The sequence below is a fragment of the Desmodus rotundus genome, chromosome 10 (genome assembly GCF_022682495.2).
Source record: "Desmodus rotundus isolate HL8 chromosome 10, HLdesRot8A.1, whole genome shotgun sequence".
NCBI lineage: Eukaryota > Metazoa > Chordata > Mammalia > Chiroptera > Phyllostomidae > Desmodus > Desmodus rotundus.
The window spans coordinates 22,620,088-22,641,717 of NC_071396.1; the positions used below are offsets into that span (position 1 = coordinate 22,620,088).

General features: G+C 50.4%; 1 protein-coding gene across 1 annotated transcript in view; it reads right to left on the bottom strand.

Annotated features, from left to right (window-relative positions):
• COG2 (component of oligomeric golgi complex 2) overlaps nucleotides 1-21,630 on the bottom strand; it is a 31,770-nt gene that overhangs the window by 4,901 nt on the left and 5,239 nt on the right. Inside the window, exons 4-15 of the mRNA XM_053912917.1 lie at nucleotides 19,451-19,531; nucleotides 17,785-17,888; nucleotides 15,815-15,923; nucleotides 15,057-15,236; nucleotides 13,320-13,444; nucleotides 9,968-10,094; nucleotides 7,014-7,153; nucleotides 3,617-3,678; nucleotides 2,647-2,798; nucleotides 1,750-1,947; nucleotides 858-930; nucleotides 417-559 (exon numbers count right to left, since the gene is read on the bottom strand). Coding sequence (XP_053768892.1) covers nucleotides 417-559; nucleotides 858-930; nucleotides 1,750-1,947; nucleotides 2,647-2,798; nucleotides 3,617-3,678; nucleotides 7,014-7,153; nucleotides 9,968-10,094; nucleotides 13,320-13,444; nucleotides 15,057-15,236; nucleotides 15,815-15,923; nucleotides 17,785-17,888; nucleotides 19,451-19,531 — 1,494 coding nt within the window. The remainder of the gene's footprint in view (nucleotides 1-416; nucleotides 560-857; nucleotides 931-1,749; nucleotides 1,948-2,646; nucleotides 2,799-3,616; nucleotides 3,679-7,013; nucleotides 7,154-9,967; nucleotides 10,095-13,319; nucleotides 13,445-15,056; nucleotides 15,237-15,814; nucleotides 15,924-17,784; nucleotides 17,889-19,450; nucleotides 19,532-21,630) is intronic.

Sequence of the window (21,630 nt, forward strand, 5' to 3'; positions counted from 1 at the left end):
AATGAACCCCCGATTCACCACTCCACAAGATCAGAAAGCAGGAGAATCACGTTAGTTTCTTAATGCAGCTTTTCAAACCGCAGCTGCAGAAGAAGAGGGGAAAGCAGGTGCTTCCAAGGACAGGATGAAGGGAACAAGGTAAATTCTCATTTTTTCAGATATGCGACAGGTAGACGAACCCGCCCCACAAAGGGAAAGGACTTAAAAGCACACACTGCCCAAGTCCCACTGCCCTGCACCTGGCCGTCCACATGGGGTGCGTCCCACGGACGCGACCTCTCTGAATGGGGCGGCACGGGCCCATCCCAGGCTGCCCCTGTGAGCCCACGTCTGCCTCCCGCTCGACGACTCCCTCCCTGTGGCTTTCCCACCTGGCACCTCCCCACCTCCACGTTCTTCTCAGTGATGGCGCTGACCTTGTTGGTCCTTCGGTAGAGCCGGGGAACCTCCAGGGCACTTCTCAGGTAACTGAAGCAGGACTCGCTCAAGTCCTGGACGATGCGGCTGCTGAGGGCGGGCATGCAGGCTGACAGGGACTGCCGGGAGTCCTCCAGGGCTGCTGCTGGCACACACAGAACGGCCTTAGCCCCCCTCTCCAGCCCGGGTGTGGGCTCTACGCACAACGCTGCCACGGCGCTTAGAGCGTGCACAGAGCGTGCGCAACACATCAAATTAAATGACTAGATTAAACAAACCCTCTCATTTAGTGGAGTTACAATCGTAGAACAGAACACAGGACCAGCTAAGAATTTACAACTAGAGAGAATGGTAGTTGAAATACATCCCACAGTCTCTAAAGTTTTATTTTGAATTCTTTCTTATTCAAAGATTTGCTAAGTCTAAAGCATCGTTTTTACCTGAGATGGAAGAAAGATTCTTAAAGCCAATCGTTTCGAGTTTTGGCTTGATTGTTTCCACGAGTTCTGGAAGCTGAAATAAATATGCACTTTAGATACCCAACCACTTTTTAAGTCAAAGGAAGGGGCAGTTCTATTTGCATCTACGATCTCTGGGACACCGTTAATGAACGCTGAAAGTAAACTCAGGACTTTTGGTGACTTTCATCAGAAGCAAGCAGAATTCTTAATGAAAACTTCACATCCGCCCTGGGAAACAGCAGCTTTGTGGCTGGTAGGAGGCCCAGAGAAGACACACCACTCTGCAGTCTGCAGCTCTCCCAGGACCCTCAGAGAAAGGCCATGTCCTTACTCACAACAAACAGTACTTGTTCGGCACCACAAACTACGGGAACCCGAGCAGAGAGCACAGTTATGCGACACAGCGCCTCAACACACATTCACCCATGTTCTCTGGCTGGGAAAAGCAAGGACATGGGAAACACACAGAAACAGATGAGAAACTTTAATAGCTCAGTACTTTCACAGTACAGCTGAAGAGTAGATATTGCCAAGAAAGTCTGGGTACGTGAATGAGAAATGATTGAAATCTGACCCATGGAAGATCGTGCCTGCACCACAAGCTGAGCTCGCGCAGCACAGCTTGCTCGAGCTCGGGCTGTCGCTGCTGGGGGAGCAGCAGCGGCCCCAGGTCAGCGCGACGCGAGGCCAGACTGGCAGGAGGAGCAAGAGAGCACGTCTGTCAGGGAAACGGCTCAGATGAGAGGACCGAGGTGATCTCTCGAGCTGCCCTGGGGCCCCACAAGCCTAAGCCCACAGGCGGACGGTGTCTTGTCCTCGCAGACTGAGAAAACCCTGCGCTGAGCACACGGCACCCTGGGGCACGGGCTACCTGCTCCTGAAGCCTGTCCAGGTCGGCGACGACGTGCACAAGCTGAGTGCTGGAGACGGAAGCGACAGGCTTCGCTTCGGGAGCGCCGCTTCCTTGGTCCTCACTGCTTCCTTGGGTGGTGGAAGGGTCTTTGCTACCAGCTCCCAGAGGCTTTTTAATGTCCTTGGCACTGTCATTAGAGATGGGCCTGAGTAAAAGCTGAAAAAGGATTTCGATGACTAAATACGTCTCCACTAGCAAAACAGCAGGATGCACGGGCACTTATAAGTGTGGGTCAACGAGTCACCGTGAAAAGCTAGCCGCCAACAAAGTCTCGGTAAAGGTCTCCCGCTGAGAGCGCACCGCGTCGACTCTCTCGACAGCTGGGAAGGACTCGGGGAGGAACGAGCACGAACCTCAAGCCCAGGGATGTTCTCCCTGACTGAACCTGTGTCTAATTTCTGAAGCCAAAGAGTAACAGGCGACCATAAAACAACAGGTCCCTAAACCAAAGGCAAATTAACTTCTGGACCATCACAGGTTTTAAAAAATTAATTACCTATACTAGGCAAATAATATACTGAGTTTACTTAATTGATCAATATTAATACTAAAAATCAAAACCCAAACCTCATGCTTCAAATGACACGAAGTGTCTGCAGCATGTGCTGTTCAGCAGGGGAAACCGAGGAGAAGCAGTAGCAGCAGGAAAAGAATGGAATAAGGAAGGTTCAAGGCAGCCGGTGGCGCGGGGGGGGGGGGGGGGCGCTCAGGGAACGGGGACAGAGTGGGCCCGGGCCTGAGAGGTGAGCCTCCCGCGGCCGAAAAGCAAGCTCCGGCGGCACCGTGGCCGTCTAGGGTCTCAGCACTTTCGGCCTAACGTGCCTTGGCTGCGGTGGAGCCGGGGCGGGCCCTCACCTCGCCGACGAACACGGAGTACCGCGCCAGCACCTGTAGCGTGAGTCTCCACAGGCGGTGCGCCAGCGCCGGCAGGAACAGCTCTGCCGACCAGCACCGCTGCAGGCTGCTCCACGTCTGGTGGGACGCCGCCAGGCAGTAGGGGCTTCCGGCTGCAGAGAGAACACACACAGCGTTCAGAACCAGTTTGCTAACGTGCACTTCACAGCGAGGCAGCAAACGTGAGCCGGAGGGGCAGCCACTCGCACGGGCTTCAACTTCGGTTTTGTTTGTCCCGTTCCATTTGTCTGCTCTTCTCCCCGCCACCTGAGTGCACTGCTTATCCACAGCAAGTTCAGCTGCGTGAGCATCTTTGGCCAAGATAGACGAAAACTAACTTTCAGGCTCCAGAGCATGGATGGCCTCAGCGGCACGTAAAGGGGCAGGGAGTTGAGCGCAGTGGCCTAGACACCCAGGAGTGGCCTCGGCGTGAAGTGCGACTGGCGAGGCTGTGAGGGCGGCGGGCCTGTCTGGGAGGTGCCCGCTGACCACTGTCACCTGCCCTGCACCCAGGGCGGGCGCCCCGTGCTCCGGAGGCCTGAGCCCCAGCTGCCGGTCTCCCAGGGCAGAAGGGCCATCCTGGTCCTGGAGGAAAGCAGCTCACAGACACCGCTATAAACGGGCTGGTCACTTCGGCAACCAGGGACTGCACGATGTGTCACATTCAGGAACGAAAATGAGGTCTGTTTCCGAATTCTCAACGCACCCTCTTATCATTTCTACAAACTGTGGAAACCAAAAAATTCGACTTCCTTCTGTCTCTTAAAAAAAAGCTGTCCCGGTCAGCCTTTAAGGTCCACCATACTGCACGACAGATAGGAGGGGAAGGCACTCCCGGTGTCGTGCATTCATTAGGGTCTAGACGACGTGGTGAGTTCAATGAGCTCATTCAGTGGCATCCTGGCGTTTCTCACCTAAAAAAGGAAATTACCTGGAGCGTCTTCCAGTACATCTGTAAGTGCTGCTTCTAAGGCTCCCGCTATTTCTCTAAACCTGGGATAAAAACAAGAGCACAAATTAGTGCTTTTGCTGTTGCTAGATGCCTTTCCCCAACTATTCTCCCTTCTTCCGAAGTACCAGGAAATTCCTCCTCCTGGGGGCCCTGGTGGGAGGCCGGGTAAAGGCCTCCGAAGACACCTGGGCCCTGGTCCCCAGAGCCTGTGGCTGCGACCTTACACAGGGGGCTTTGCAGATGGGACTAAATGAGAGACCCTGAGGCGAGGACAGGACCCTGGGTCATCGGGGTGCCATCAATCACGGTCCCTTGTAAGACGGAGGCAGAGGGAGAATGGGAGGCCGAGAGGCATGAGGTGATGTGATGCAGGGCACGGGGAGAGAAGATCCGAGCTCTAGTCTCTTTAGTAATTCCTGCAACCACCGCGAAGGAAAAACGGGCCCGACACGAGTGACTAGGATTCGGAGCCGCTCGTCCAACAACGCCCAGCAAATGCACTCTGTTCAGCACGCATTCGGGTGCCGGGTGGCGATGACGCGGGGCGCAGGTGCATCAACTGTCAGAGGTGTCCCGCCAGTACGGGGTAGGCCGTGCGCCTGGGGGGCCGGGGGCCTCGGGCTGGCCCCACACCTCAAGCAGGAAGCTCCTGCTAAAAGGAGTTGGGGCCCTTCAATCCTCGTTAGGTGCCTCCTCGGACCCGCGTCCTCATGCAGGGCACAGGCCCCCAACAGATGACTCACAGCGGTGCCCTCGGAAGACCACTGGCAGGCCTGCTGCCCTCTCAGCGTGTAGCCGGGGCGGGGGGAGGGCGCGGGGATGGGCAGGCACCTCGGGGCTGCGCCAGGGATGCAACCTGGGCCCTCAGGACAGAGGTGCTGTGAGTGACACACACACCTTGCTCCTGTCAAGAGTGCGAGAGACCCCTCCTGAAGCCCATCTTACGGGACCCCCAGCTTCCTGGTAACACCGTGGGACCCCCGTGGTGCGTGCGATCCGTGCAGACCGGGACGCCGTTCTGCAGCGCGTGACTGTATGTTCCGTGTTGTAACTAGCGGCTTATGCAGCACGGTTTCCCAAGTATGTAACTCTTCCATCTTCACACCCTTCGGTTACCTGCTAGTCACTTCCCAGGTGGCAGTAAGTTCTGACACAGGCTTAAGATGAACTTCCCTAAGTGATAATTTGGTTTCTTTGATGGTACACATGTGCTTTTAAAAAGCAGTTCAGAGACCAAGTTCAAGGAAACTCAGCAGTAAAGGAAACAGCGTTTCAGACCAAAAGCAGCAGCCCCGCCCTCAGAGGGCGCAGTGGGGGGGGGGGGGGGGGGGGGACTCTCAGCCGGGATCCCACCGCGGCCTCCCACAGCCTCCTGTGCTGCAGGGAAGGGAAACCCTCCTACTGCCTGGCAAGGTTCACGGAGGGCTCGTCCCCCCAGTGGGCAGCGCAGCATCTGGAACCTCCTTCCTCCCAATACTGCGGGAGGAAGTGCGGGCACAGCAGGGTGGCGGCACAGGTGTGTCCCAGAACGGCGGGGAGGGGATGTGTGGGTCAGACCCGGACACACACCTGTCAGTGAGAGGGCAAGAGCAGCATTTCTCCTCAGGGGCGGGTCAGAGTGCTCCCCGCCCTGGCTTCCTGGCTCCTCTCAGTGGTCCTACCCCGAGTCAGGTGACGGCACCTTCTGACCCCAGCCCTGTTCACAGAGCTCCTCCTCATGGCCCAGGGTGCACGGTCCAACACCCAACAGAAATCAACAGGTGAGGCCTACCAAGTTTACTTTTCAAATGGAAAAACAAATACACTGAGAACAAGTCCCATATCTGAAACCTGACTTTTAAGAATTTCATGAATGTTAAATAAAACAGTCTAGGAAGAAAAGTTAACCCACCCCTTCAGTGCTTAAGGCTAAAGTCTGGTGAAGGCAGAGGAGTCGGGAAACGGGCCGAGTGTCCGCAGACCTCACAGCTCAGTCACCAGCTCCGAGAGGAACTGCGGGCCCGGCCTCCAGAGCCCAGAGCGCGGGGCCTGGAGAGCCCCAAGGGGGCGGGGCAGGGCAGGGTCACTAAGCATGGGGTCGGGGGGCTGGGGAGCACCACTAGGAAAGAGGAGTTTGTAGGCACCAGACGGGAGGATGTGCCGGGGCGGCGTCGAAAGCAACCTAACTCCAAACCTGGACCACAAGAGAGGGCTGAGCTGGCACACTAGGGCTCGCCTGCAGTCTTCTCCTGTGAAAGGAGGCTGCAGCCCCTGCAGTTCTGCTCCCGGGGCACAGGGCTCCTCACGCCGGCTTGGTCCTGACTAGCAGTCCATGAATACCTCAGATGAACAAGCCCTTGACTTTCTACCAAAAGACAAGCTACATGACGATGTAACTCAGAACAACGGAGCACAAAGCACAGCGCGCAGAGCATGTGTGTGGAAGGGCACCGTCCCAACATTCTGAACACTGACTTCATTATCGAAGATGCTTACACGTATCCGCAATCACGGTGAGCAAGTATAATCGAGGGGCCCGACTCAGTATTTTTCCCTCCCTGTCATTTTTGTTTAGGACTCTGCGCAAAGGCCTGCATCCTAATTAACAAAGCACCCAGAAACTTTAAAGATCCCTCTAACTCAGATGGTCTGGTCAATGCCGCTCGCTCTACAAGGGACTCACCATGGCCTCATTCAAGAGAATCTGCAAAGAAAGAAAAAAAAGAATCTGCAAAAATGGCTATTATCCATTTTTTCTAGTGGAACATACGCTGTTATGGGCTTATCATGAGGTTCCTCAGTAGTCCAGGGAGCCACGCCACCGTGTCAGCAGTATCTGGGGGAAAAGTGGCACCGCTGCCCAGAACGGGGACAGCACATGTCACAAGCGCTGTGCGGAAAGCCAAGGTATCGAGGATTCTCGTACGCTGGGTCACAGAACCAGCTGCAAGAAATGCTGAACGCCAGGCTTCCCCCCGCCCCGAGGGAAAAAAATGTCACACATGAGCCAACACAGCAGACGTGGGACAGGCCCGCCCGCTGTTCGAGGTGGGCGACACGACAGGGAACATGGCAATGAAGTGCTGCCGTCTGACTCCCACTCTCCCTCCCGCAGTGAAGGAGACGATGCGTGGGGGCGAGGCTGTGCGTGGAGCCCAGCCCGCTCCAAGTCTCCCGTTCTCAGCTCTCCAAGCTCTAGCAAACAAGTCCTAGCTTTCTGTCCGGTAACCCACTGGTTTGGCAAGCGTGGTATTTCTTCTAAATCTCCACTTTAAATTTTGTTTCCCAAAGAGCTGTACAGTGCTCACCAAGAAAAGGCTGTAGTCAGGGGCGACAGCCTTACCTGGTATTCGAATTCTACTTTGGAAAGGAGGTAGGAGGTGAATAAAGTACTGACCTTATTTGAAAATAAACAGGCAGGCTCCACTTGTTATTGAAGCTGTGGTAGGCAGGGTGCGCTCTCAGTCTCTTTACACTGGCCTGTGACCCACACTGCCGCTCAAATGTTCTCACAAAATCCATGCTCATGCTGTATTTCTGAAACGGGGACAAACAGGAGGCATTTTCAGTGCAGGCAAACCAACCACAACTGGGCGCACACACTAAAAACTACCACTGAGATACAGAAGGTCAACACAGAATCACAGCTGCTAGAGCCGACAGGGACCTTGAGGGCTCGCTCGTCCTTCGAGGTGCCCACTCCAAGATCAGGCAGTGCCCGGGTGGTTCTGCGGCACACCCCAGGTCTCCCATGGCAAGTCCGTTCGGAAACCCAGGATTCTACACCCGGCGCTCTGTAAGGGACAGTTCTCATGTTCTAGGGCACCCTCACCCCGTCTGCTGGAACTGGACAAGATGGCAGACGGGGTGGCGTAACTCTCATCGTAAACACTGCAGGTTTCAAATTCCTGTCAATTAGCTTTGGGCGACACTTATGGTGTCTCCTGGGTACGGTCAGGTGTGTGGAGGGGAGGCAAAGAAAGGTATCAGGCATCTCTCTTGGGATGAAACTCTACCTCGGCATGTGATGGATACTAAGAGAGTCCGAGAATATTTCCCTCTTCCCAGGAAGCGTGGCGCATTAAGGCTGAAAGCATTTCTTGAAAGACTTAGATAGGTGCTGCTGGAAACTAGCACTGCTTTAGCATTCCAGAGCCAAAGTTCTACCAGAAAGCTTCGTCTCTGAGCTGAGACAGCTCTTGGCCCAGTGCGATCCGTGGGATTCTCGAAGGAGAACGGGAGGATGTAATAGGCCTTAAATCGCAAACGCTGACGGCTACTATTTCACTCCACTTAACGGCATCTGTTTTTAAAAATCCTACTTTTACAATGACAAAATCGTTGTCAGTGTACTGTATGTAACACAGGACACTCAGCCGAGAGAACGGGTCATTGAAATTTCTGGGCCAATAAAGCTCCGAATGCGTTACCTTACTTGTTTTGAAGTCTACTAGGCCCCAGGCTCACACCCCACTCACCCTGTGCCTCTCTACCCTTTAAAAATAACCAAATTCACCAGGCAGGTTGGAAAGAGCAGCATGCAGAACTTCTAGAAATGAAAACTAGGATAATTAAAGTTGGAAACAATGTACAGATGAAAAAACAGGTTAAACACGACTGAAGAAGGAATTAGTAAACTAGAAGACCGGCCCTGAGAAATTACTCAGAATGCGGCACAGAGACAAAGATGAAGAATATAAAAGTATCTGTACATTTCGAAAGCATAAAAGATAAAGCGAGGAGGTCTAATCAAGAATTCTGGAAGGAAGTGACAGAAGGATGGGAGACAGGTGCAAGGGAAGAGCTAAAGGCTGAACACGTTCCAGAATTTACAAAAGCTTCCAATCCTCGGTGCAGGAAACCAAATGCACCCCACATAGGATACATTTTTAGAAGCTTCTGCTAGACACAGTATACTGACACAGCACACCAAAGCCACAGAGGAGATTTCAAAAGCAGCCAGAGGGGAAAACGCATTAACTACAAAGAAACAAAAATTAGGTTAAATGCTAATTTCATCACAGAAGTCAAAAGACAACATTCAAAGTGCAGAGAATTCTATTTCCAGCAAAACTACTTTTCAAACCTGAAAGCAACATAGACAAACACAAACGAACGGTTTATTATAAGGGTTTATCATCAACAGATCCTTACTAAGAGGCCGCCTAACGTGAATTTCAGGAGGAAGGGAAATGCTCCAAGGAGGTAGGTCTCCCATGCAAGAGGGAATGGCATGCAGAGGAGAGGACAGACTTGTGGGGGCAGTAAGGGATCCTTCCGAGGGGAGAGCGATCGTGTGAGACGACAGAAATCAGAACGGAAACGAGACCCTGGAAAGGACACCACACGCCATAAACTGGGGTGATCAGCGTTAGAGCGCCCCACATTTCCGTACGGTTCGAGGGCCAGTGAGCTTTAGAGTCTGTAACTGCTAGGGCTACTTAATATACACATAACGGGCAGAACGTGTAAATTAGCAGAGGGAAACACAGAAGAGAGGAGGAAAACAAATCCCCCAAAGTCCACGACACAGAGAAGGTGGAAATGGAAGATAAAAAGAGGAAGAAAAAGGAAGAAAAGTGGGACAACAGGAAGTCCAAAGACCCAAACGTATCAGTACTAAGGCCACTATAAATGCAGTGAACTGCCTAACTGAAAGACAGAGATTGTCGTACTGAATGAAAAAACGAAGCCCAGGGAAAGAGAAGGAAGACAGGCACCGAGAGGCCGCAGAGCAGGGGAGCTGGGCCGGGGACCGGGGCCGCCCGCCCAAGGCTTCACTCTTTGCTGAACAGTACGTGCTGCCTTTAAAACATGACGTGACGAAGAGGGAGCACTCAAAGCTGCTTCTGACACCTAAACTGTGAGATCCTTAAATGGCAACATGGTTTTTAAAGAAAATCACGAAATCTAGGGCCTCCTCATCTTTTAAACTATGTAGGACAATTACATACTACATTTCAAAATCCAATCAATAATTTTTCTTTTCCTTCGAAATTATATAGTAGAAATGTGCAAACTTAAGTTTTCATGGAAAACAACTGCAAAGAGATGAGCTTTTAATGACTCCAGAACCTTTTTTAAAAATTTAGAAAATAGTATAAATATCTAGTCGCAACTGTCTACACTGACTTTTACTTTACAGTCTACAATTTAAAACAGTCTCAATCCCCAAAGTACTGGGGACTGTTATGTGGATAAACCAATGTGTGGATTTTAAGACAGATGCTCGCTCAGCAACTCAAACTTCCATTTTTAATCAATCACAGAACCAGGCCTGTGCAGAAAAGAACGTGACTATTCCAAAGCCTCGGATTAACATCTTCCAGAGCCGAGAAGGGGGGGAGGTACCTCGTGAAAGGCATCAGGATCTCCGGGGTTAAAAAGCGAGGGCAAGTTCTCTTCCAGTCCTCGCACTATTTCTGGCCAGACAGAATTCACCAGAAAGTCATATCCGGGAACAGTGTTGCCTTTTTCACTGTAAGGTAAGAGCAAAATTGCAGTCAAATACACCATGTCTCCTACTTACAAAGACCAAAATGCCACCGTGGTGCTTTTACTAAAAGTCCCCAAGCCTCAATCTTATTTCAACACTTAAAAAAAAACCCAAAAAGTCCCGTCAATTAGTTTGTTTGTGTGCCCAAATTTCTATTTCACTCCTTGAACTCAGTCTCACCTTGACCCTGACACATCCCCCGACTCCGTCACCCAGCAGAGTGAGCTGGTGTCAAGCACGAGACAGAACTACCACATCACACTGCCGGGGCACAATTTTCTCCCCTAAAACAGGCCACCACGTTCACCCTCTGTCCTAGAAAAGAAGTCCAACAGCAGCACAGGGCGTTCTCTGCATTCAACCCGAACCCCACCAAACCCCACAGCACTGTAAACTGCTAGTGTCCCGACTACTGGCAGCTCCGTGGCTACTAGACAACCTCTGAGTTTACCTCCAGTTGTAAAATTCTACGGCTATTCCATGTGAAATCTTGACATATTGCACTTTTGTGCGTGCACGCTGTATTGTACATCTCTAGCAAACAGCTAGACTGCGGGTTCTAGCTCACAAGCTCCAAGGAGAGGCCACGCCTAGATCAAAGCAGGGCCTCAGGGGCTGGGCACCCGAGCTCAGAGGCTGGGCCACTTCACCGCTGTGTTTGGTTTCTTCATCTTGAGAAGGCAGGTGCAGTAGCATGTGCCTCACAGGAGCACCGTGTGGGTTAATACTCACCAGGCATGTAGGACGGTACCCAGCACACAGCAAGTGCTGTGTTAGTGCTGATTAAACACTTAAGTAAGTAATGAAATCGAGGCAGATTCCTTAAGTTTCTCTTGAACTTAAAGACCCATAAATATCCCCCAGGCAGACACTGTCTCGCTGATCCACCCACTTCGATTGTTGTTGAGTAATATGCTCTTTTAAAATATTCAGCAAGTCAATACGCGGTCTTATTTTAGCAAAACTGGGAGTTTTGTAGCTAAGTTGTCAAATTATCAAAACAGAAAAAAGCTTTCATGATTTTCAAAAAAGACAAATCATCAAGGAGGGTAAGCTTTACTGCCCAGAAAGCTATCAAACCACCTTACTACAGTTTAGCGTTGACAGGAATCACTGGCGGAGTTGGAGGAGAGCTGAGGAGGGCAAGGCATATCCGACTACCGGGTTGCACGCCCCCTATGATACATGTTTAATCATGAAAGAACCGGATCTATTCAGGTATCTGGTCAAGGGAAGAATTGAGGATTTTAAAACGACAGATGCACGTAATATAAGCACTACTAAATGACCAGGTCTCATACCCAAAGTCAATACCTAATTAAAGCCCCAAAGAGAAAACTGAAACCTGCAAGATCAACAATGGAAACGGCTAATTAGAAAAGCCAATCCCTACTGTTTGGAAGACAAAGCCAGAAGGTCGCTGGCACTGCCAGTTACAAAGGGCAGCGAGGACGATGCAGGAAAAAGGGAAACACAAGCATTCGAAACGTTAAGGCAGGAGGTGAGCAGAGGAAGGTCAACGGCAGCACAGTGATGGGGCCCGAAGCAAAGGAAGACGACCTACCGAAGGACCATACGATGCCCCACATTTCTGAGGCTTCCCTGTGGATTCTACCACGCCGACAACTGTGGGTAGGAACTTACAAAGTTCTGAAACTTGACATTTCAGGGACAAGACCAGCCTCGTCCAATCTAATGACCGGCCGTCTCATAACTGCAGCTTCTTTCATTTTACATCGTAACTTCTCTGAAACTCTTACCCTCAAATCCAAACGATCACTAAGCAAACGTGGCAAAATCAGGTTTCATCAGAAATCATGCAGCGAAAACAGGGAGGTCAAGCAATGTATTTATCACTCCAGCGTTTCTTTTCAAAGAACAAAAATTCAAGACCAAATATGTGGCTTACTCCACGAAGATGAAGGCCTTTCTTGCCTCTCTAACTCTGAAAATAAATTAACCGGGCTTTCTGCAAACCCTGTGCAGTGCAGGAGATGCGCACCTGCAAAGACGGAAACCGGTCCCCAACAGCAGTGACAGTGACAGGCAACGGAATCCAGAGGACGGTTAACTCCGGCGACCAGGACAAGAGATGGTCTCCTGAAGGGAGTGGTATCCGAGCTGCCACTTACTGTGGCAAGGGACAGGAGGAAAGCCACAGATGTACAGGACACAGGGAGTGTTAGGGAAGGGCCATGCCAGTGTGTGGACAGAGACCAGGGGGTACGGGGCAGAGTCCCACCGCAGAGGGCTCTCCAGTGGAGACACACAGGACTGGAGTGTAGAGGACCCTCGATGCTGTATCAAGGAGCAATGAGAAGCCGCTAACGACTTACGAAGGCGGCAGAGCACATGAATCTCAGAGATCTGGGAGGATGGGACGCAAGAAGGCTGGACTGGGGGGAAGAACGTGGAGGCAGGGAGGCCAATGGGGAGATCCCGTTACTCTGGAGACAGGAGGGCAGAGGCCCAGCCTGGGGCAGCAGCAGTGATGAAAGGTGAAGAGCTATTTATGAAACGGAACTGGGAAGTCGTGGAAATTAAATAAAAGGAGGAGGGAAAACTGGAAACGACTTCAACCACAATCAGTATAAAAGTTGTTGAATTTAACTGAATTAGTATTTCTAGACAGACTACGACATTAGACTAATAGAAAGAAACCAGTATTGACTTTGAACTGATGTGGGAGAGAGAGTAGAGAAGGAAAGGGTTCGGGCTCTGGGCTCAGACAGGTGCTGTAACTGCCAATTTCAGCTTCATCACTCTAGTTTCTTATGTGTGGAGCGAGGCTCGTGATACCCGCCTGATGGCACCGTGGTAACAGTGAACCAGAAGCAAGGTACACCTCGTTTCATTGTGCTTCGCTTCGCTTCCTGTTTTTCACAAACTGAAGGCAAGCCCACTCACCAGCCCTAAGATTAAGACTCGCTAAAGGCTCACATGGTGGTCAGCATCTTTTAGCAGTAAATTATCTTTCCACTGAGGTAGATGCATTGTCTATTTTAGAAATGAGGCCACTGCACACTTAACAAACTACAGGATAGTGTGACACAACTTTTATACGGGAAGCAAAAAAGTCGACGTGACTCGATTTACTGCAGTGTCCCCCGGGCCCAGCCGGCCCACGACGGCGCACAGCGGCTGTGCACTATGGCGGGCAGGTGCCACCACGAGAGCGAGGTGAGCTCCGGCACACCAGCCAAGTACCTTGAAATGGCTCCGCCTGTGACTTCCCGCAGAAGGCGGCAGTGGTGAGGGACAAACTCCAGGAGTTTGTTATACATGATCTGAAGGCCGTTTGGATGAGACTCCACGATCTGCTCTGTAATCACCTGTTAACAGGGGTAACATTTGAAGGAAAAGCATCTAAAGGAGAGGCATGAACTCTATATTTAAACAATTAACAAGACCCATGCCCCGCCCAGCTAACATGTTTTCTAACCAATAGGTAAGGAACAGCTGCACTCCAAACTAGTTCCCAGGACGAGGCTGCGCAGTTCTGTCCCCGTGGAGACGGAGGCTGGCTGGCAGAGACCGGCCTGAGGCTGAAACACCAGGCACAACCATGTGCTTTCCTTCTGAGCTGGGATGTAAGTGACAACTTCTTACTGCCTGACCTTGACCTTCTCTTCTACCGTCACTCAGCTTAGGGGAAGGGGTGAGACAGAGAAAGATGGAAGACAATTCATTTCATTTTACTTTATAAGTTTATTTTGGGGGTGAAGGTTGAGAGTCAAGAGGTGAACAAGATGAGAAGCACGTGAATTTAAATAAAATTAAAAATGTGGCTGTGGTTTACTCAATATGCCACTGAAACTTCACATTTCTTTCATTTAGTTCATTAGATTCAGGTCAATGAAAAACAAAGACAAAAATTAGTAACAGGTATTTTCACTCATTGACAAGTTGTGGGTCATTTGTCTTTTTCACCTCCACTGAAATAACCACGAAATACACCACAACACAACTGGCAGGTCACAGTTTTCAGTTACCCTGAAGATCACTGAGGTCAATTACGGAATTTCATTATCACCGGGATGCAATATGCCCGGTGTAAAAGTGGAAGACTTTCGTCCCCAAGTCACGGTGAGGAGAAGCTCTGCACTTGCTGGACAGAAAGAACACCCACCGGACAGGTGAACGGAGGGAAGTCTGCACACATGGGGGATGGGCTTTGCGACTTCAATCTGTCTGCACTGGATGAAGCTGCCGTTTTTGTATGTTGGGAAACGGTTGAGTTGGGAAACGGTTTTGTATGTTGGGAAACGGTTGTAGAAACTGGCAACTTCGTGGGGTACAATCTATATTCGGGCTGCTCAAAGGCAGAATATACTTCCTTCCTACATTTTCACTGTATCCTAATGGGTGAGGGACACTGCACAGCCAAGTTCGGGATTAAAGGTCTTACTCTGCAATTTGCCCATAAAAGCCCTTCATCTCTGAATACTCCCTCTCTCCCACCTTTCTGGCCCAGCCAACTCCTCCGCAGTTTTGAAGACTTGGGCCCAAACCCGCAGTTTCCCTGCTCACAGACTGGTCTGCGTGCTCCTCCACCACGCACACGCACAGCAGCACTGCCATTGGCTGTGTGTCCTACTCTGTCCACAAGACCAGCTTCTTAACAACTTCATTGAAGTGTGATTTACAAACCATAAAACTGACCCCGAAATGTTTTCATACACACCTCCTTCCTAGGCCAGACCCCGCCCTCTAAATGAAGACGGTCCCTGGGCTGCGGCATCATTCAAAAATATGAGAGCGCGCCCGGCTGCCGGCGTGCGGATGGTGACAGACAGGCGCCCTCCCTTTCTTACAGCGGACACCGCAGTAAACGCGGGCCTCCTCACAGCGGGGGCTCCGGTCAGCCCCCCAATACCCAGTGCAGTGCTGAAGGCAGACCGACGCTCTGGGGTGTCTGTGGGACGAGGTCTGGCAGGCACAAACCTGGTCCATGTACGGCTTCACCAGCACTTGGCCCACCAGTGCCTCGGCGTCCCGGGTCTTGTCGATCGTGGCATAGGTCCGTAGGCAGTGCCGTACGATGTCGACGTCGGAAGTGCGGAGGCCTTCCAGCAGGAGGCCTTCCAGGGACTGCTGCAGCATGGCCGTGATGCCAGCTATCCGCTGCACGAGAGGAGACAGGTAAGAGCTCCGACTGGACCCATCCCCCAAACTCAGGCACACACACAACACATCTCTTATTCCAACAGAGGAGAGTACGTGTAGAATTACAATACTGACATTTCCTGAAGAATAACATGCATTTCTCCTCCTCCCCGCAATCTCTTTATAAGTACACCGTTGCATCATCAAAGGACAATTTAGACAGAAGTACACAACTAGAAAAAAAGTTATTCTCCTCTTAAGCTACAGAGTAAACCTGACAAACATACGACTTTAAAGCTCAGTTAAGGGCTTTGGAGAAATTAACTCTGACGACATCACACAATGTGTCAAGTTACGTGAAATTCAGCATTAATTTTACTCTTATAATTCAGAGAACATGCCTGCGTCTTTACACAAAATCCGTAATGCGTGACATGTAGGAAGCAATGGTCCAAAACACAAAAACTAAATGCAAACATTCACAGCTAGCTTCAAAATCGTGTAGACCAACACTCACCACGGCATTACGAGGTTAAACCAAAATTACTTAGCGAACTCCTAAATACCTGATGGTGAACATCTAAAACAGCACGTACCGGTCTTACTTTGTCCAGAAGAGGCAGGCCTTTGCTTTGAACCGCGTGAAACTGTAACTGGTTAAATTCTGTAGCAATTCTCTCCAAAATCTGTCCTGTCAAAAGTGGGCTAGCAGAGAGAGTGACAGAAATGTAATTCCTGGAGTTTGCTGATTCCCAGGAGAACACATCACATGACGAGCCATGGTGTTGCGTGCGCACCCGCTGTCACAACTTCCTCCAGGGAGTGTTTCCTCGCCCTGCCCGGTACCCGGTGCGAGCCGAAGCACCCTCCGTGCCGTCGCTTTTCACCATGAGCTATACGCACAGCATGGCGCGGCGACAGTAGGGAAGTCCCCCAGGCCACCGGCCCAGGGACCGGGACAGGAAGCAGGAGCTGGATGAGGTCACTGAGGGTGCGACCACCCATTCCCACCGCCTTCCCCAGGCTCTCCCATTCGTGGACGGCTTACCTATCACCCTCCTTCTCTCCGCTTGGCCTGCCCTATTAGTCACACCTTTTCTCAAATATCTTTGATACCTCTCCAGTAGCAAATACTGTTGTCTCCTCCGGAAAATACAACTGGCCCTCTGGCAGCAATAAATGAAATGTGTCAAAACAGCTCCCTTTAAGCTGACATTTGCCAAGCGGCTGAGAGGCAGCCAGTTTACACGCTGTGTCCCAGCGAGGGGACATTCACCAAGCATCTTCCACGAAGTCTGATAAATGCCCTTCTTCTGCTAAAACCCATCACAGAGCCTCGCTACCACGCAAAAGGAAGTCAAGTAGCAAAGGAAGAAAACCGCAGAGGCACCGAAGCACCTGCTGGGCTTTTCGGAAGCATCCTGTACCTGGTTGTGACCGGTCAGCCAGAGGGGGAGGACGTGAGCACCTAAGGGAACACGAAATGCCACGTGAGACCGGCAGCGCCCAGACTAGTTCGGAGGGACCGGAACTGCTCAGCAGGACCAACACAAGAGGCCGATTCCCAACTCCTTCCCGAACAACCTAACGCATGTATTAGTTACGAATTATCTGAACATTGCGTGGCCTACCGGGCGTGGCGTATTTATTACTCACGCACACTGACCCGATTTTCCCTCTCTACAGCTCTGAGCTACGCACTGGAATCAAAGGAAAGGCCCTCAAACCTTTGAGTGAAGGCCCTCAAGGCCGTCACTGCAACCTTCAGAAAAGCTCACATTAGGCCTGACTGAGACACGTGTTAAGGCTACTACTCAGTATGTGCTAGGGACTGGCTGACAGGACCTCAGTGACTGCCAGACAAGCCTGCAAGTGCAGTCTTGATGAGCCTCAGTCACAGATGAGACGGGGAAGGACCCGGACTCGGGCTGCCCGGCTGGCAGGACAGCGGAAGCCCGTGCTCCGCTGCCGCCGAGACCCACTCAGCTCACTTTCCAGTCACTCGCCTACCAGGCCGACTCAAAACTGGGCCAGGAAGGTGGGAAGAGAGTCCCACTGTGACCAAGGAAATGGTCACCTTTTTCTTATCTCATAAGCTTTTCTCTCCTGATTACAACTTTCAGCTAAGTGTATCCAATACTGCCTCTTAATGACATAATGCTAGTCCGGGGCACCAACGGTAATGCTCTGGGCACGTCTAAAAAAGTATCAGAGGAAGACGAATGCTATTCCACGCTTTGAAGATCAGTGGGGACACTGCCTCCCTTAGGCAGGACAATGCCGAAGACAAAAACCGTCCTCCGACAGCACGCTGATCTTGTCTCCCTGAGAGGTGGAACGCGGGAACTGAGGCCCAGAGCCACCAAGGTCCCTAACGACGTGCTACAACCTCCCGCTGCATGCGCTCTGCTTTGCTTGAGCAACCGTCAAAGACACTGAAGCCAAAGACTTGGACTGCCACCTTTTTGAGAAATGAGCTCTCGCTAAAATACATAAAGAAACAAATAAAAATTAGCCTAAGTGGGAGGTATTAATTTATGTGCTGTTTAGTAAAAAATATACTTACCTGCGTTCTTCCAATGCAGATGTTTCTTTAGAACTTTGAGAATTTAAGATCTTTTCAATTTTTTCAACTGATCGAATTACTTGTATAAGTCTCAACACACACATCTATAAAAATTAAAATAAAGCAAAAAGAAATGTTACGATGTTTAATCTTAATTATATGATTTCCCCAAGCTAAATGCAGGGACATACAAACCCAAAAGTCAAGTTAGAACATTTGGAGCACCCTACATTCCCTACATTTCAAGTATCTGTAGCACACTGAATTCCCAAGGACGCAAATCTTAATTTTGGCTCTCTACAGTAAGTGCGTTTCGATATTCTACTGAAAGTTTGCAGTTAAAAAGAAATTGGACTTTTTGCTTTCTCATGCTCTGTGCTCTTATTCCTTTTTCTTTTTCCTGTCTTAAATGAACCTCTCAATTGGTACTACATTTATTTTCTTATAACCCCTTCATTCAAGTTTTAATGTGTCAATTCATTAGATACATTATTACGCTACAAATACTACCAAAGAAGTTGAGGAACATTATAAAAACTCTCATCCTTCAAAGGACAGAAAGATACAAGGTCATTCATACAGCACACAGTTGCTGACCACCTGTTCTGAATGGACATTCTTCTCGACAGTGGGGCCCTGAGTGAACAAAACAAGAAAAATTCACTGCTCCCGTGAGGCTGATCATCTTTCCCAGAATCCACTTCCTTCTTGAAATCTTTAGACCAAAGCTCAGAGGCTACCTAAAGAATTAAACAGAAGGTCTCTCTAACAGGTTTTTCTCCTCGATTAAAAAAAAAAAAAAAATGTGTTAACGAGTAAATTTAGAAAACACCAAGAGCACCAAGCTAGAGTCAGAAGTCTTGAATCCAGATTCCAACTCTGCCACTGTATCGTTACGATTACAAATAAATCAGAAACTAGAATGAGAACACAGGCCCACTGACAAGGAAAGGCAGTGCATGAAGAGGTTTATGTAAAGGACGGAAACAAGAGCGGTAATAAGCAGAACGAGAGCACAATCTGCGGGACAACACTGGAAGGAGCGCCTCAGGAAGCCCCCTTACTCCCTGATCTCCGAAGTAAGAGTGCCTTCTTTATAGGGGTGCTGGGAATGTGTGCGCCTCTCACACTGTAAACCGCTTCACTGAGGTCAGTTATCACTCCTTCTTGTTAGGGGAAAGAAGAAACATTTTAATTTATGTCCCCTTGGGTTCCTCTGACATTATAATACAATACAACGCAACGCAATGCAATGCTGTATAATTGTAAGAGAAATGTGGAAAAAACCCCCGATTTCGTAGTAATGAAAAATAGGCACAGGCATGCAGCCTATGAAATCTACAGTTTTCTTTAAAAATGTTAATGCTACCACAGATAAATGAAAGCATAATACTATAGAATTTGTGGTCTTTACAAGAATTCCGTTACTTTATCACACCTCTGTTTAAGCGTCCCAGGAGTGAGGAGACCTGCGCCCTGGCTCTGGCCCTGCCCCTCACTAGCCCGGCTCAGCTACGAATCCCTCAGGATGAGCGAGACCACGGTCTCCTCTCCCGTCTCCTCCCCGCAAAGGAACAGGAGGGGCGAACCAGGTCACACCTGCGGAAGGGCCTGAACTCCGAGGGCCACCACAGGTGCTTGCTAACAGCACGACACCTCACTGTACCTTCTTCTCCCGAATGTCCTCTTGTTTAGACACCCGTTCGTCTACTGCTCGGATCCCTTCGCTGATAGACGACCGGAGACTCTTCAAAAAAATAAAGACAGTGTGCTGTGGAAATTGTCTGGTAACATTATGAAATTCACACATTCAATTCAGTTCTACAGAACTGAATGAATTCAATTCCAGTATCGACAGGCCAGTATGACACAGACAGATAAAGATGCAAAGGTTCAGATACAACTGCTGTTGATTTGGGGGGCAAAATGACATGGTAAGCCAAGGTCACACAGGGTCAATGGCCGAAAGAATAATCATGTGTATACACCGAGAGTCTCAGATGGTCAGGGCAGAGGAAGGAGGGTCTGAATCCAAGTCCAGGAGAGCTTGGCAGCGGGGACGGGGCCCGAGTTCGATTCGAGCATGTGCGTAGGCTGACCTGGGTGGAGAGGAGACCATGGGAAGACAAGGTAGAAAGAAATAACCGAGTATGGCATGCTCAGGGTGGTGAGGATGACACCTGGGTGCGAGGACAGCGTCACTTTGCAGAGCAGCAGAAATGAAAGGGGAGGGGTTGGGAGGGGTTAGGAGGGGTTAGGAGGACTTCACTTAGACAAGATAAGGTCTCTAGGCAGATTCTATACATTTTTGGAAAACTAAAGAATTTTTAAGTGCTAATATGTCATGATATGATGTTGTTTTAGGAATATTAGGAAGCAAGAAGGAAGAGACTGGCCAGGAAAAGGGAGATGTCATAGGTGGAGCAACATGTCCAGGAGCTAATGAATTTAGCCAAGTATGAGATAATTAGGAATTAGGTCCAAGATAAAGGTAAGAAAAGCAATGAGAATAAACTGGACAAATCACAAAAGTTCTGTCGAAAGGGGTTCATTCATTCACTACACATTCTGAAATACCTACTAAGTGCCAGCTGCTGTGGCATCCGGAGAGGACACAATGACCAACAAGACAGAAACGCACCCCTGGGCGACCTCAGAATCTCCCAGCCATTTCAGGAGTTGAGCTCACAAGGGGAGGGGAGGCCTGTGGCTGACCTGGACAGAGGCAGGAGGCTATGAAGGGGGCGGGGCAGGGCTGTGGCACTGGCGGGTGGCCAGCAGTCCACCAGGTCTGAGGGGATCTACCTCGGGGAGAGTCTTAGAGTGGAGCCCGAGGTTAGCAAAGACTGCACAGCCAGGAGGCTGGGGGAAGAGGGGCACCACAAAGACGGCCGGAGAGCCACGCGGAATCCAGTAACACCACTTCCATTCCAAGGAAAAGTATTTAAGGAGCTTTCGCAAAATTCAGACAAGACCTAAATATCCCAGAATAGTTGCTACTTGCAGGCAGAGCCCCAGAAACATCCCTTGTCTGAATTCTCTCCTGCCTACCCCTCCTGTGGACTTCTCAGCACTGATGGCTGTTGTTGTGCATTCCTTCAGCTCTGTCAGAGCGGCTCGGCGCACAGGGCCACTCAAGCTGGCCTGGTCTGGGGTGGCGTCACACACAGGCAATGACAGTGGGTACAGCAGACGTGACAGAGTGCCTCAGAGCTCCGGGAGCTGGAAGGCAGGGAGCCCGACTCGGACTGGGGCGGGGTGGGGAGGAGGGTCGGGACAGGACAAGGCGGCAGAGCTTTCTGCTGGAAGTGATGTCCGAAGTCCCCTCCACCCTTCCTCCTGATGCAGTCCCTGCGCCCAATGGCTTAGAGGCCGGGGGATGGGGGGTCCTATTCCCCCAGCAGAGATTTTCTCAGTGAAGCAATAAAATGTAGTGTTTACTAAGTACACATTACACTGACATTACCCTTCAGTTAAATTAAAAGGTGAACAGCCTCTGTGGACCGGTCTGGAGGCATTTCCACACGTAAAACACTGACTGGGGGAGACCTTGCAAAACCGTTACAAATTTTAAAGACATAGCCATTCCTAAGTGGGAGACTACTTACGTACGAGTGAGGTCGCATTCACAAGCTGAATTTGGAAAGAGCCTTCTTGCCCTCCCCTGACACTTCAAAGCGGTCTACTCTGACAATCTGTCATCTCCAAACTGAACAGGTGTTTTGGTTGTGATACCACAAGCAGGAGAGAATCATCTCCACCTTTTCCGAAGGTGTGTGCCGGTCATGGGCCACCGCACCACCACCGCCTACCAGACGCAGGAGTTCCTGGAGAAGGCAAGCAGGC